Source organism: Gymnogyps californianus, chromosome 14 (genome assembly GCF_018139145.2).
Source record: "Gymnogyps californianus isolate 813 chromosome 14, ASM1813914v2, whole genome shotgun sequence".
Lineage (NCBI taxonomy): Eukaryota > Metazoa > Chordata > Aves > Accipitriformes > Cathartidae > Gymnogyps > Gymnogyps californianus.
This window is the reverse complement of record NC_059484.1, coordinates 12,079,476-12,094,033: the sequence shown is the minus strand read 5'-3', so window position 1 is coordinate 12,094,033 and position 14,558 is coordinate 12,079,476. Positions and strand designations below refer to the sequence as shown.

Genomic DNA, 14,558 nt, shown 5'->3' with positions numbered 1-14,558 from the left:
TTATGTATTTTGCACCTAACAATCTCTTTGCATCGAATTAAAAAATAGGTATGAAGGAAAAGTGACAGTTACGGACTAGAGTCAGGAACAGAGTTGGTTCATAATCCGTTTACCCAACGTGATTCAAAAGTTTAGCTCCATCCTGGGAAACTTGGGGGACCAACCAGATACCCTCAAACTGATAGATCACTATTGACAGACACAGTAAGACAGTCTGAAAATCTGACAGGATATTTGTAATTTCTCTCAGAAAAGGTTGGCTAGGAGGCTGGGCTCAGGCAGCCAAAGAAAAAGGTAAGAATTTGAGGAGACTGGGCATTTTTCTGCTGCTGGTGATCATCTATCAGCTCTGCCTTCAAGCAGGCTAACATATTTAACAGCAATATAACTCAAATATGAACTTCACACTAAGAGCAAGCATTTTGCACTTTCAGAAGGCGATCCTGGAACAGCACAGCAGTAATTCTCCAGTGGCTCCTTAATCCCCTGCCATGAGACAGCAGATAATACTCATGACCCTTTGCATCCAGATCTCCAGCCCCTTTTTCTGCCTTGCCCTGTGATCCTTCCTTCTCCACTCCCAGGACAGCTGCTCCTCCACCCTTGTTATGACACTACCAACTGTGCCACCAGCAGCACAACTAAGCCTGTGCTCGTACCTGGCTGATACTGTTCAGTCATTCATGTCTAGCTGTGTCACATCCTGGGAATGCCAGACACACTTGATCTGACCCCACATGGAGCTAGCAGAGTTTGTTTGCTCGAGGGGCATGGCACTTCATTTATTACGTATTTATTTATATCAGTGAGGCAAGCCACGCTTGCTGGGAACAGATGCAGTCAAAGCAAGGCAAGGCAAACAGTACCGGAAACCACAACCAATACAAGAATTGCTCTTTTTATTTCAGTGTAGAAAAATATGCAACTCAGTGCTACTGGAAGCGTTCACTTCTCCCAGAAATGTGGAAATATACCCTTCTTCTAGTATTAGCTTGCTACCCCAAGCTAAGGTATTCACATTTTCATTTGCAAAAAATCTCTGGAATTCAAGACATAAATCTTAAAGTACTAAAACAAACACTTCAAAGCCTGTTCTTCATAGCTGACAACCCTGCCTACTCACCGCAGCTTTTCAAGTGTCAGAGTATATGCAAGGTATGTTGAAATGGGTTCTTTAGACTGTAACCTACAATTAAAAACACATGAGGATTGAAAAGGCACCTAAGATGACTGATTCTAGATAGAGCTTTCCCCCTTGTTATCAAGGTATAGCTAAGCACAAGGTTTTTTCCCACCTTCCAACATCCATATGGATGGGTATTTTGGGTATTTTCTTTTATTTATTTCATACGAACCTGCAGAAAGCACTTTCTGAAAGCATTAGCAACACGAACAGGATAATCCATCAGAGTCACAAAGGGAGAAAAAAAATAACACCATTTGCAACATGCTGAAGGTGGCTTTTTGTATTAGCAATATCATGCTCCATCCTCAAATTTAGGGTGAAAACACTGGCTATTTCTAAACGGCTAGAAGGAAAGCAGTGAAGACATCAAGTTTCTTCTATATCTGTTAGGAAACAGGTTACAAAACCATCCAGGATACGAACTGTAGCAAGATGACCTTACACAGCTTAGCTAAAACATACCAACAAAGCTGCACTTACAGTTGCTTCTTCTACCCCAGGAACGTGCCTGGAGACGACCCAAATTCCTTCAAGCTACATTTCTTGCCATTGTCTATCTGATTCAGTCATCTGCACAGAGGTTTGTACCTGGCTTAATTCTTTAAGTAACTCTCATTAATTGAGTTTTAGGCCTACCAGCTTGGAGAAGCAATGTTTTAAGATCTCCTAAATTTTTTAAACAGTATTTGTAGATGATGTCTGAATAAGGGAAGTCAAAGCAATGATTCTCTTATTACCAGTACAAACACAAGGATCTTTTGGCACAGACACCAATCAGAAGATGCCTCGAACAGCTGCAGTGCCATACAAGATGCTGAGAAGAGCAAGTGTCTGCACTCAATTTTGATCAATTAAAGCTGTATTAAGCTGTAGCTTTTACATTTGAGAATTGTTCACTTTACTGCAGCAATGTAAGAAAACAAGAATGCTAAAATCATTATTTACTAGCTAATGAACTGACTGAAACTACATTATTACTTTAGAAAATTAGGATATAAGATTAAAACTTAGATCAGACTGCCTGCTGTTCATTCTGTAGATGCATTCCCAGGCTCATTTAATCAAACTGCTGGACTGTTAATATATATTCACGGACAGCCATGACTAACATTGCTCTAAAAAGGTAAAGAGATACAGTGCTTCACACATGACCATTTTTTGTTACTGGAAGTGTAGAAAGGTCTTCTGTTATTAAAAGTATGCTTTGTAATTGACTGACATAAGGCACAGTGGTTATCTGACCTAATTGACTCATATTGCTGATTTACTTTGGCTGATTAATCTCCGCCGTCAACATCAAACACACACTCTCATAGGTTTTAGATGTCTACAGACAACCTTAAAATTAAGTGTAACTTAACTGTAAATAACTTAAAGTGTATTTTAAGATTATCCATAAGAAACATTTCAGTCTCTTGCTTCCCCCCTCCCATCTTCTCATTCTAAGCTCTGCAAGGCTCAATGCTTGGAATACAATCATAACAAAACTGCAAAACATGAAATAAGATAATGATGTTGATTCAATTTTTTAGCATTAACCGTGTGTTTAATTGCATCATTTCTATTCTGCATAACTGCATCATTTATTTTCCCAAGTTTTAGTGCTGGAAATGGGGAAAAGAAACGTGATCCTTTTAAGCAAGACATTTGTGCAGCTACATATAAAATAAAACCAGCATCCATTTTCCTTGTCAGGAGCGGCAGGATTTTGGTTTTTAAAGCTGACTTCTCCTTTTTCCATAAACAGATGGTGTAATATCTCCACCCAAAATGCCACGTTAACATGCTACATACAAATGTAGCATCTTTTTGGACTCTCCAAGTGTTCACAAACATTAGCTAATCAATCTTTACACATTAAGGTAATTCTCAGTCTTGCAGATAAGGAAACAAACACTTAAGAAGTTAGATCATTTGTCAAGGTCACATAGACCTGGAAGTCTGAAGTCAGAGCTTAACTATAAAATTCAGATCTTGTTATTCCCAGACTTGCAGCTGAACCGCAAGCTATTTCTGGGGTGGAAAAAAAGCACTGAAAGCTGAAGTCTTTCAACAGCTCAGAATTTCCAGGACACTGCAGAGTCACAAGTGCCAGCTGATTCTGGTCTTGTTCTATAATTTGCATTAACCAAACTGGCCTCAATATGAGACCTCTTCATCTGTCTTAAATAGCACCCCAGACTGGTAGAGCATGCAAGTAATTCACTGGAAGTTTTCAGCTCTAAGCAGAATTATTAATAAAAAACACTCGGGAACAGTTTGCACATGTGACTACTGTATGTCTTGTTATGATCAGTCTGCTAAACAGAAACATCAGTTGGAATTGGATAGCTTTGGCAATAAAAGGAATAGCTCCACTACATTGTATTTGTGTTACACTTTACTATTTTCAATACAAAAACTAATGGGATTCAAAAATTCTTTTGAAAAGCTAATGCAAGTGTCACTCCCCACATTATATAAAGGCTGCTGCTGAGAACCCCTTGCACAGTGCTTCCTTCCAAACCAAGTCAGTCTTATGTGTAGGGAATGGGTAAGCTCACTCAAAAGTGTTAGCAACTACATTTTCTTTGCAAAATAGCTAGGGAATACTGCTGGACTATTTGAATACAAGACATCTTTTAATTAAATATATTTTTTTTGTGCCAGCTGATGCAAGATTTAATTAAAGTCTTTATTAACTCACTCCAGAAGCATCAAATAGAGAAAGCTTAGTACGAATATGCCGAACAGGCCAAGCAAGTTATCTAACGTTTCAATGAAGCCTGTAAAGTCTCAAACCTCACAAAGCAATAGAAGTCACAATTCACATTACATAGAAACACAAACAAAAAAAGGTATTAAAATCAAACACAGTGCTATCCCTTAACGTATCAACCAAAATCCATACCATCTCCCTTTCTTTTAAAAGATTTCAAGATCCAGAATGGCATAAAGATCTCTAGCTGTAAACGTTCTGGACCAAAGCCCTGTATCTGATGGGTATTTGTTACTAGCTTTATTTTTATTTCAACACAAGTTCTTAAATAATGTTTAGGTTGCTTTTTCTAATAAGGCTTCAATCCTATAAGAAACACCTACAAACTGTACCTATAAAAACTCAGAACTCCCCTGAAAATGATAAAAAAATCCTCTTTCCTTCCTACCCAGGCAGTAAGAGGCCACAATTCCTCTCTTGCACCCTCATCCATTCAGGAAATCATTAACTGCAACTCTGACAGCCACAAGAGTGACATGTCAAGTCACCACAAAACCTTCATTAACACTCCCCTGAACCGCAAAATACCGAGTAAGAAATACTCCAGCAAATGCTTTAGAACAACAATTTTGACGCAGAAAAACAAACCTTCACTTAAATCAATCAAAAGCACATTTTTAAGTGTTTCCCATCAGCTGGCACCAAAATAAATCAGGCGGAAGTCCATATTTTCAAAAATTCCCATGTAAAGCTATTAATGTGATGGCACTCTCTTTGGTTCCAATTAAACTTCTTTTCAGTATGACAGTTTACTTTGGCTTTCAACAGATTTAGCTGGAGCCAAACAAATGAAGATGATCGACTCTGTCTTGTCCGACTCGAGTTCTTCAGCCTCTTGCTCTGCATTTTAGATCCAAACTGCCTTTCTTTTTGTTTTCATTGTAAAATATATTACATAAACAAAGATGAATTTAAGAATAAATTCCACTATTACTTTACTTTTACCATCTTCCATATCTTTAATTTCTCTCCCATCATAGGTGCCAGGAAACTAAAAGTAACATCCTGTCTGCTTTGTAGAATGCTCTAGTGTTGAAAGCATGTCAGCTGAGCCATTGAGTAACTCAGATTACTACATCAGAGGCCACATTTAGTCTTGCGGTAAATGCTTTCTCTCCTCAGATTAATGGACATTAAACTCTACAGAAACGTAGCTCAAAATTCCTTTTAAGTTAATGAAAATAAACCAGAATTTTCATACGACTGCATATTTAATTCTGTAAACTTTTTCAAGACAACAGCAAGATATATTTAGGTGTCTGGCATAGAAAAAGGCCTCCACAAAACCAGACCTATCCCATTTATACAAGATATTAAAAAAATATCAGTCATTTTTCTAATTTCCAAACCAAGCTAACAAAATTAATCCATTTATTCTTACCTGGAAATTTGGTGCCCAGCATAAAGCAGCAGTGCAGTCAAAAAGTACAAGTAAAGCTGAACCAGGTGTTGCCTTGGTAAAGTTAGGAGCACAACACTTAAGATGTAACCTGTAACAAAAACCAGAGGCTGAAATTTCAGAAAAAAACACCACCTAATGCCAAATTTCTTAATATGAATAAACACTCAAGTTATGCAGATCTCTTTAACAACCTTTGTTTTCATGTGGTTTTAAAATTCATGTACCTACATTTTCCTCTCATCAAAACACAAAGCACACAAAAAACCTGCCACTTTTTCTTCCCCCCCCGCCCATGAACAGAAATACTTCTACCAGCTTCTGTACGATTACATCTAGATGTCAAGAAATGGACTTGATCCACAGTATTTTAACAAAACTTAATTAACATAACTTATGTAACAAAGGGAAAACAGGCCTAGGTCTCCCTCTTCTTCCAAGTGAAAGCAAGTTTCAGTGTTGCAGGGAAAAAAGCCTACCCATCCAACAAACTCAGTCAGGTGATGTAAAAAATCCTTTTCTTCAAGGAAAGGACACACAGAACACCTTTCCACGCTGATAAGCATTACACATTTTAATTCTTCCACTATATCTTCATGGTTTAAAGACACTTTGCATGCTCATAATTTGAGATGGGGACACACAGGCTGTTCTCCATACTAGCGATATTAAAGCACATTGAAGCTATCAGTGTTGCATAAATCAAGGAGAAGACTTGGCACAGCCTAGGTTTTGTAGGCATTTACACCGGCAGTCGCTTCACCACTTTTTAGCATTTAGTAAGACTGTGGAAAAAGACCCAATGCAGATACAGCTTTACTCTTCAAGAACATAGCCTGGCTGCCCAGCAGCCTCTCCAACAAGCAGAACACCGATCCTTTTTTTCATACCTGCTCTCATTAGGACACTTGAATAAAGCAGTACTTTGAAGCCCACTTCATAACTGGGTGGTACATGCCCATCCTCTTCTTCCCTGACAGACTCTGCAGGTCAAAAACCCAGCATATGGTGCCCTTACTAATCTTTATTTCCAAGCTCTCCATCACAATGCAGTGCACTCATGCTCTTTCTGAAGGTCAGCTTACGCGCCGGGCACTGAAATCCATTTAGGAAAAAAACCCGGCAACAGCTAACAACTTCCCTGCAGCTAAGAACAAAACACTATAGAAGAACTTACCCTGACACTTACAGCTATACTAGTCACGTTACATTTAAAGTTTCATCCATCTATTCAGCAACACTGGGCACAGCCTTTTTAACTGAGCTAATTTATACTTTGAGCTTTTTAAAAATACTTAAGAAAATAATGTAACTCTAGATTAAGCACTCATAAGTACTGGGACAACCAGCTACTATAAACCAGCTTGGGACCACAATATGTTCCAATATTTGAAAAAGATACAATTTCAGAGTCAGTCAGTATTTATGTAGCAGTATTTCAAGGCTACTTAATATCTGCCACCTTCAATAAGCCATCTCTATAAAATTCTACCAATAGTTAGGTCTTCAAGAACGTAACTTGCAATATGCTCCTGGAAATGGCATCAGACCCACAGTATGCCAAGCAAAGAGCAATTCAGATACGACAGATTATAGGAGTGATGATAGAGAGACAAAGCCTATTTACTTACCTTTTTAAAAATACAAATATACAATTTATGTATTTAACATTAATGGTAATTTTTCAAGTACTTTCATAAAGTAGATGTGACAAGTTGCACATTTGTCTGAGGATGTGCCTTTTCAAAAGCTGAAATAATTGATAGTTTCTTTGATTAAAATGAAGTATCATACAAGTCACCATCTCTAGTTTCTCTACAGCATCCATTTGATCATTTACAAAAATGATCAGAGGGATGGGACACGTCTCCTATGAGGAAAGGCTGAGAGAGTTGGGGTTCTTCAGCCTGGAGAAGAGAAGGCTCCAGAGAGACCTTATTGCGGCCTTTCAGTACTTAAAGGGGGCTTATAAGAAAGATGGGGACAGACTTTTTAGTAGGGCTGGTAGCGACAGGACAAGGGGTAATGGTTTTAAACTAAAAGAGGGTAGATTCAGACTAGAATGATGAGGGGGGTCAAACACTGGAACAGGTTAACCAGATAGGCTGTAGATGCCCCACCCCTGGAAACATTCAAGCTCAGGTTGGACAGGGCTCTGAGCAACCTGATCTAGTTGAAGATGTCCCTGCTCATGGCAGGGGGGTTGGACTAGATGACCTTTAATGGTCCCTTCCAACCCAAACCATTCTATGATTCTTACGCTGAGCTTTTTAAAGGGGCCTGAAACCCAGCACTACAACAGTTTCCTTCTAGCAACTGTTTTATACAGAATAACATGCTTCTAGTTAATACAACACAGCAGATGTTCTACATAGTCAGTTTTCTTAGCAAACACTTGTATTTTATGGAATTCATCTTTGTTCACCACCTTCCTTCCACCACATACACAAATGACAAGAGCAGGAACTCCTCAGCAGAATCTCCATGAAGACTTTTAACTAGTTTGCACCACATCACAGCATCATGAGCCAGCTCTCCAGCAGCTCTCACACCATCTGCAGACATTCTTAACACCTCGTCTCTGGTGTATTCACCACCTTCCCTTGATTGCTTAGTTAGGGACAATTCTCTCTGCAGAACAACCCACGTGGTTGTGCCACGTATCATTCTGGCACTGGAGTCAAATCTCTCTAAACCCTTCCTTCTCACTGTAGCCCATGACTCACCTTCAGGTGGAGAACTAAATGGAGTTTATTATGCAGTCTTTTATTCCTCTATTACTCTATAAATAGTCTAAGAATACCTGTTTAATGTATCTGCATTTAAGCTCTGCCATCTTCTTTACCTTATTCTATCACATGGAAGTTTGCTCCTTGGCCACATGATGATGTACCTGAGCAGTGCTAGGATAATTTCTGTAAAAGGAAGACATTTTAGAGGGCAGAAACTGCACTCCAACACAGCCATGTTATACGGGAGTATTTTAGAAGTGATCGAAGTTCATTCTTCTCTACATGATCACAACTTAAACTAAAATATAGCAGGATACACTGAAGGAGTGAAAAAAATGTCCAAATACAAATCAAAAGATGAGATGATTACTATCACATCTCTGCCTTTTAAACAGAGGGCTTCCAAACAGCACAGATGCTTGTAACCCTGCACAGGGAAGCAGCACAAGACAGCCAAGGTTATCGCAGAAGCTTGAGCAATAAACTCACCGCTCGTGAGTTTAGGCTGGAATGTAAATGTTCACTTTGAAGCAGCCGTTTTCTCTAATTGTTAGATTTTTTTGAAGAGGGGGAGAGACATTTAAAGTAGTTCCCTTTCACTCTTATTTACAATTCCCTCTTGTGACTTGATAAGAGAGAGATTTCAACACACTTCATACTGCAATATTTGCATTTTTGCTGCAGAGGCCCTATTCCCAAAGTGGTACCAACCTCATTTTTATCAACAATGCCTCTGCCAGAAAAAAAAAAAAAAAAAAAAAGGCAAATTATTCATTACCAAACCATCTCATTGCAGAAGAAAAGGAAGACAAACTCAAATTCAGACATCCTAGCAGCAATATTCTATTCCCTTTGTTCTTGCCCAGACAAATGATGTAATTAGTGTATGGCATAAACGAGATTCTACTTCAAAACAAAGGACCAGGAAATGAAATTTCTCACAGCAGCCTTCTCATCTAAATCATTACATTCTGTTTTCATTTGCACCTCCTCTGTCAGGAGAAAACATGATGTTGAGAACACATATCCCTTTGGAGAGATCCTCCATACACAAGGATTTACAGTTTGAGAAACAGTCACCTTACTGGGTAACCTTGAGACATGGGTTAACAGCAACTAACGCCCACTTCCATCCAAAGCTTTTTGAGCTCTACTACTGCAATGAGCGCTCCCCTCTCTTGATTTAGGCCATGCATGCCATTGTCACTCTTAGGACTTGGTGTATTGTCCCTTTTAACTCACCAATTACTTTTCTGTTTAAGTGTAACCAGCAGGGTCAGTGAAGCCCAGTTCCTGCCCTGGTAAAGAAACCGTTCTAACACATGTTAAAAAAAAAAGATAAAGACAAGAGAGAATAAACTCTTTCCTGAATACAGTAGCAGTGCCCTAGTGCTAGGCCACCAAGAAACAGAATTGCATCCTTAGGCTTCCAGCTATAAGGAGCACTACAGAAGACCCATTCTGCCAACCTTACACAGACCTACCACTCAGTACCTATTCAGGAACACAAGGAAGCAGAGAATTTCTACTGCCTCTCGTGCAATATGGTACAGATTTAGGCCCCACTGGAGAAAATAAAATGTGAAAATAATAAGCAGAAAAGCTAAGTCAAACATTGCTAGACAAGAACACATGTATTAACTAGCTCATGATCTCATTTACAACTTGTTGATTCAGCTAGATGAAAACCTCTCACTGTGCAATGCTCATTGTTACAGTAAGCAGCAGCTCACAGATTGCCTTTCAGCAATCTCTCTCTATTTGTGTACCACCAAGGTGTTTCCCAGCTTCTCTCACCCTGTATTACCTCTTTGCCGACTCAGGTGTCTGTTTTATTGACATGCTGCATACAACGGAGGCTTCTGGAGCATGATCAAAGTTGCAACCCATCCTCTTTATGAAACATTTTAGTGCTCATTTGCATGATTACAGATCCCTTGTGTCCACTTCACATTATTACTCAAAGTTTCCTGCAGGTTTAGTCTAAAAATGAGTATTTTGCACATGAAAGAGTTCATAACATTTCTTAATAAAACCACACCATTTCTTGGAGTACCAGAAAGTAATAGCACAATTGCTCGGATTCTACCAGGAGATTAATTCTGGGGGCCCTAACTTCCACTCGCCCATATCCTATGGAGGCAAATAGTCCATCTTACAATGACTTGCAAAGCAACTAGTTGTGAAGCAGCAAGTCCTGAGCCACAGAATACCATCAAAACTCCTGTCTCTCCTGACTCAATGCAGGATCAGTGCACTACTGAGTTAGCCATTTCATTTCAGCCTAACCCTTGACTGTCCTCATTTCAGTTTATTCAGACAACTACCTGGCCACAACATGAAAGTACCAATAACACAGGACAGACTTCTGAAAAACTGTATTTGATATGGCAGAAGTATTATAACAACAATTGGCACCTTTATTTTCACTGTGTCTAATTCTCAGGAGAACTAGTCACCAGACTGGTTACACAACAATTTACACAGAGATTTAATAAACTGCCTATGTCTAAATCATGTATCTCAAGGGTGGATGATTTTTAAAATATATACTTTAGAGCTCACGGTAGTTAAAAGACATGATGCAGAAGTTACCAGGAAGATTCTGCAGCCTCTTCACTGGACGCTAGCTCAAGCCCAGAAGGAACCCTAACAGCCACTTATTTTTAAGTCACGTAAAAAGAGAGACAAAAAGCTCTTGTATATCCTCAATTTGCATTAAGCATCCTGTGAAGGATAACTCAGTCAAATGGGGTCTTCTGAATTAACTGGGACAGATATGCTGTCCTTCTGAGAGTGAGACTAGTTCTTCATCTGCTCTGTTACAAAAGGCAATGTCATACAGAACCTCTGCCACCACACAGAATGACCTCTTCTGCATCAGAGGTGGCTTCAACACACAGCTCATGCAAAATTCACTCCACTGAAATCAACCTAGAAGCCAAGCCATTCAGAGAGCACTTAATGCCAAAATCCCTATCAGTCTCAAGCAGCCACCAAGGCACCAGTACTACCACCACAAAGGGTACCTTTCATCTAGCCTGTCTCACCACTAACTGAATACTGTTCAAGGCAGCATAAGTGTAGTGGGCTTTAAGATGTATTGCATTTTTGGGGAGTGATGTTTTTGCATGGCAATGCCAAGGCACACCTTTTCCTCACCTTTCCACTCAGCCAGAGCTGCCCAAACAAATGTTACTCACTCCAAGAAGTTCTGTACTTTGAACTAACATAGCAATTATTTTGCTCTTCAGAAAATGTTGAAAAATTAGTTCTAAACTGAGAAAGCACACATCTAAACATACTTGCACACAAGGAAATTAGTATTTACCCAGTCATGGCACAGTGCAACTATAAACAGAGATCAGAAATCCTGTTCTCAACATCCGCACATCTCAGTGAAAATAATGCCAACAAAACAATTTACTCATTACTGGGGTACTGCCATCAGTTTCAACAGCTGTTTCTTGAATTTTCAAATATGTAACAGATCATGCACTCTAAGTATAAATAATCCAAGAACTGAGTTCCTTACAGAGATTTGCAGTATTGTCTGAACAAATAAAATGGACTTTTGATTCTACTTCTGCCATATCATGCAGAGGCTGTGTCCTGGTTTCGGCTGGGACAGAGTTAACTCTCTTCTTAGTAGCTGGTACGGTGCTGTGTTTTGGATTTAGTGTGAGAATAATGTTGATAACACGCTGATGTTTTAGTTGTTGCTAAGTAGCGCTTATCTTAAGCCAAGGACTTTTCAGTTTCCCATGCTCTGCCAGCAAGCAGGTGTGCAAGAAGCTGGGAGAGAGCATAGCCGGGGCAGCTGACCTGAACGAGCCAAAGGGGTATTCCATACCATAGAACGTCATGCCCAGTATATAAACAGGGGGGAGCTGGCCGGGAGGGGCGGATTGCAGCTCTGGCATCAGTCAGCGGGTGGTGAGCAACTGCATTGTGCATCACTTTTTTTTCCCTCCCCCCCCCCCCCCCCCCCCTTTTTGGTTATATTCCTTTCCATTACTATTATTATTATTATTGTATTTCATTATTACGATTGTTAGTATTATATTTTACTTTAGTTATTAAACTGTTCTTATCTCAACCCACAAGTTTTACTTTTTTTTCTCCTTTCCTCCTCCTCACCCCACTGAGAGGGGGGAGGGGGAAGCAGCTGCTTGGTGCTGAGTGGTTGACTGGGGTTAAACCACGACAGGCTGTTTCTATAATGCAGCATACCTAATGATCAGAATTCTGGGACTAATTACAACCATGGAGAACTTCAAGAGTACTGGAAAAGAACACAGAAGTGGAACCGTAAAAATATAAACAGTCACAATGTATTCTAAATTATGAACACAAATTGCCATGTTGTTACTAGACTGGTACTCAGAGTCAACTGAACCTCACAATTTTAAGTGTCTCCTTTCAAGCAAGCTGCTATTGGGTTTTTGTTTGGGATTTTTTAAAATAAAAAGTGATATAGGTTGCCAAAAAGAGATACCATATACAGAGAAGTTACCTGAAAGTATCCATATGCTGAGAAAGCTGCTTAGTAAAAGCCTACGACACTAAGGAAGCAGTATAGAATCAGCAGTCTCTAGAGTCAGAAAGAGAAAAAAAAAAAAAAAGAGTATGCTATATTTTGAGCACGGCGTACTCTCTACCCTCTTCTGTGTCTATCAACTGCATCATACACTGCATTTTATCCAAGAAGAGAATATGAAGACATAGCAAATAATTTTTTTAAGAAATAAAGACTAAGTCCATGTCATAAAACTGCATTTGGTTAAAAATTGCTACATTTTAAAATAGTAACACTCAGAAAATAGTTCTACCACCCATTTATCTAAATGCTGCTGGCAGGAGGGAGACAGAAGACATGGGACAGCAAACCCAGAGATGCTAAAGCTGAGCAGCACCTCATCTTTGTATGCATTAACTGCATTTACACATTTAGTCATGCATCCTCTTCTCACAATTTTGGGAAATTTGTTTCTGGGATGAACTGACTGCTTCCTTCTTCTCACACTGAAGCTTCACATCGCATTTCTCATTGTGTTTGTATCAGAGTACTGCATCTTTCCTCCTAAGAGAAAAGGCACCACAAAAAAGCAATCCAAATAAAAGATCTAATTAATGCACAAGAGCTTAAAGAAAAGTGGGCAGACCAAAGTAGAGAGCAATGAGCAAACACATGATGGCAGTAAGTTCAGAAGGTTTCTCCTCCCTCAAGCCCCTCTTTTTAAAGGCAGTATTCATAACAAGTAGTTCACACCTAGCAAGTGATGTGACCAAGTGATTAAGGTATTAACCGCACAGTTCAAGAAACTGTGATTACAAACAGGGTTGTGAAAGGTGACACACCTACCACCTATTCCAAGTATTTAAAGATTCCTTTTTTCCTCGAGAATTTCTTTTTTGTAATGACAAAGAACATAGTTTAAGATAGAAAACTGCTCTTATTTTTATTCTTAGGTAAGAAAACACTATGTATTTAGTGCAATTCTGTGCCTCTAGTGTGACAGTGACTTAAATCCCAAGTCTGACTATGATTACAGGTTAAGGTCATGACTCTCCTCTTCCCATCTAGCTCAGAGTATTTACCAGTTAGCACAAATAGCATTGCTTTGCCCTTCACAGGAGGAAATTATGTGGTTTCAACTGTTTCCACCTTCTTCATCAAAAGAATGAAAAAAAAGTGACTGTCTTCTCAGAGCTACTCTACAGTGCGGAAGAAAACACTGAAGTCTGGCAGTAGCAGAGTGCGCTAGTCTACCCTACATAGAGGTTTGATATAAAAGCCATTTTAGTTAGCACAGGTCTTTCCTGAAGGAGAGGCTATTTTAAATTTATACAAAATTATTTTAATGAAATTTTAATAAAACCACATGATACCTATAACAGTTGTGGACAAAAAAGTTGGTTTGCTTTCTAAGCTTCTTTCCCCCCAGATCCTTCTACCTGGTAACAGACAGCATATCAACCATCAGAATTGTATCTGGTAATACAGCACACTGCACGCAAATTTATCGTATGCTACTCTTCAGCCAGACTGTCTGGATGGGTTACCAAAAAAGTTAAATAGGATGACTTGGAGTATTTGGGAAGGAGTTCTGGGACAGTAGTGCTTATTGACAAGACACTCCCCTAAACACTCCGGAAGAACTACAGAATGAACTTTCATTCACAGGTCACATTTGCAAATAAGTCTTATAATTCAGGATTTTTCAATACTCTTAAAAGAAAAAAAATATATATGTGTATATATATATAATTGTATTTAAACAGATGGCATGAAAGAGCCAGATTATAGAACCAAACCTTCCACGTGACTCCTTTTAGAGGGCAAAAGAATTTTTACTATTGTTAATATAATTTCTGGTTGAGTATCACTACTATGTGCACCTGAATTCGGGTTGCAACCCCATTTTATCCAGTTCTTACCCGTTTTTACAGCTATCCAGTAGATATGGCAAACTAAAAAAA

The 14,558-nt window shown here is 39.1% G+C and overlaps 1 protein-coding gene across 3 annotated transcripts in view; it reads right to left on the bottom strand.

Annotated features, from left to right (window-relative positions):
• RNF145 (ring finger protein 145) overlaps nucleotides 1-14,558 on the bottom strand; it is a 47,803-nt gene that overhangs the window by 20,786 nt on the left and 12,459 nt on the right. For all 3 annotated transcript variants that reach the window (XM_050905324.1, XM_050905325.1, XM_050905327.1), the window contains one exon: nucleotides 5,326-5,434. In XM_050905324.1, coding sequence (XP_050761281.1) covers nucleotides 5,326-5,434 — 109 coding nt within the window. The remainder of the gene's footprint in view (nucleotides 1-5,325; nucleotides 5,435-14,558) is intronic.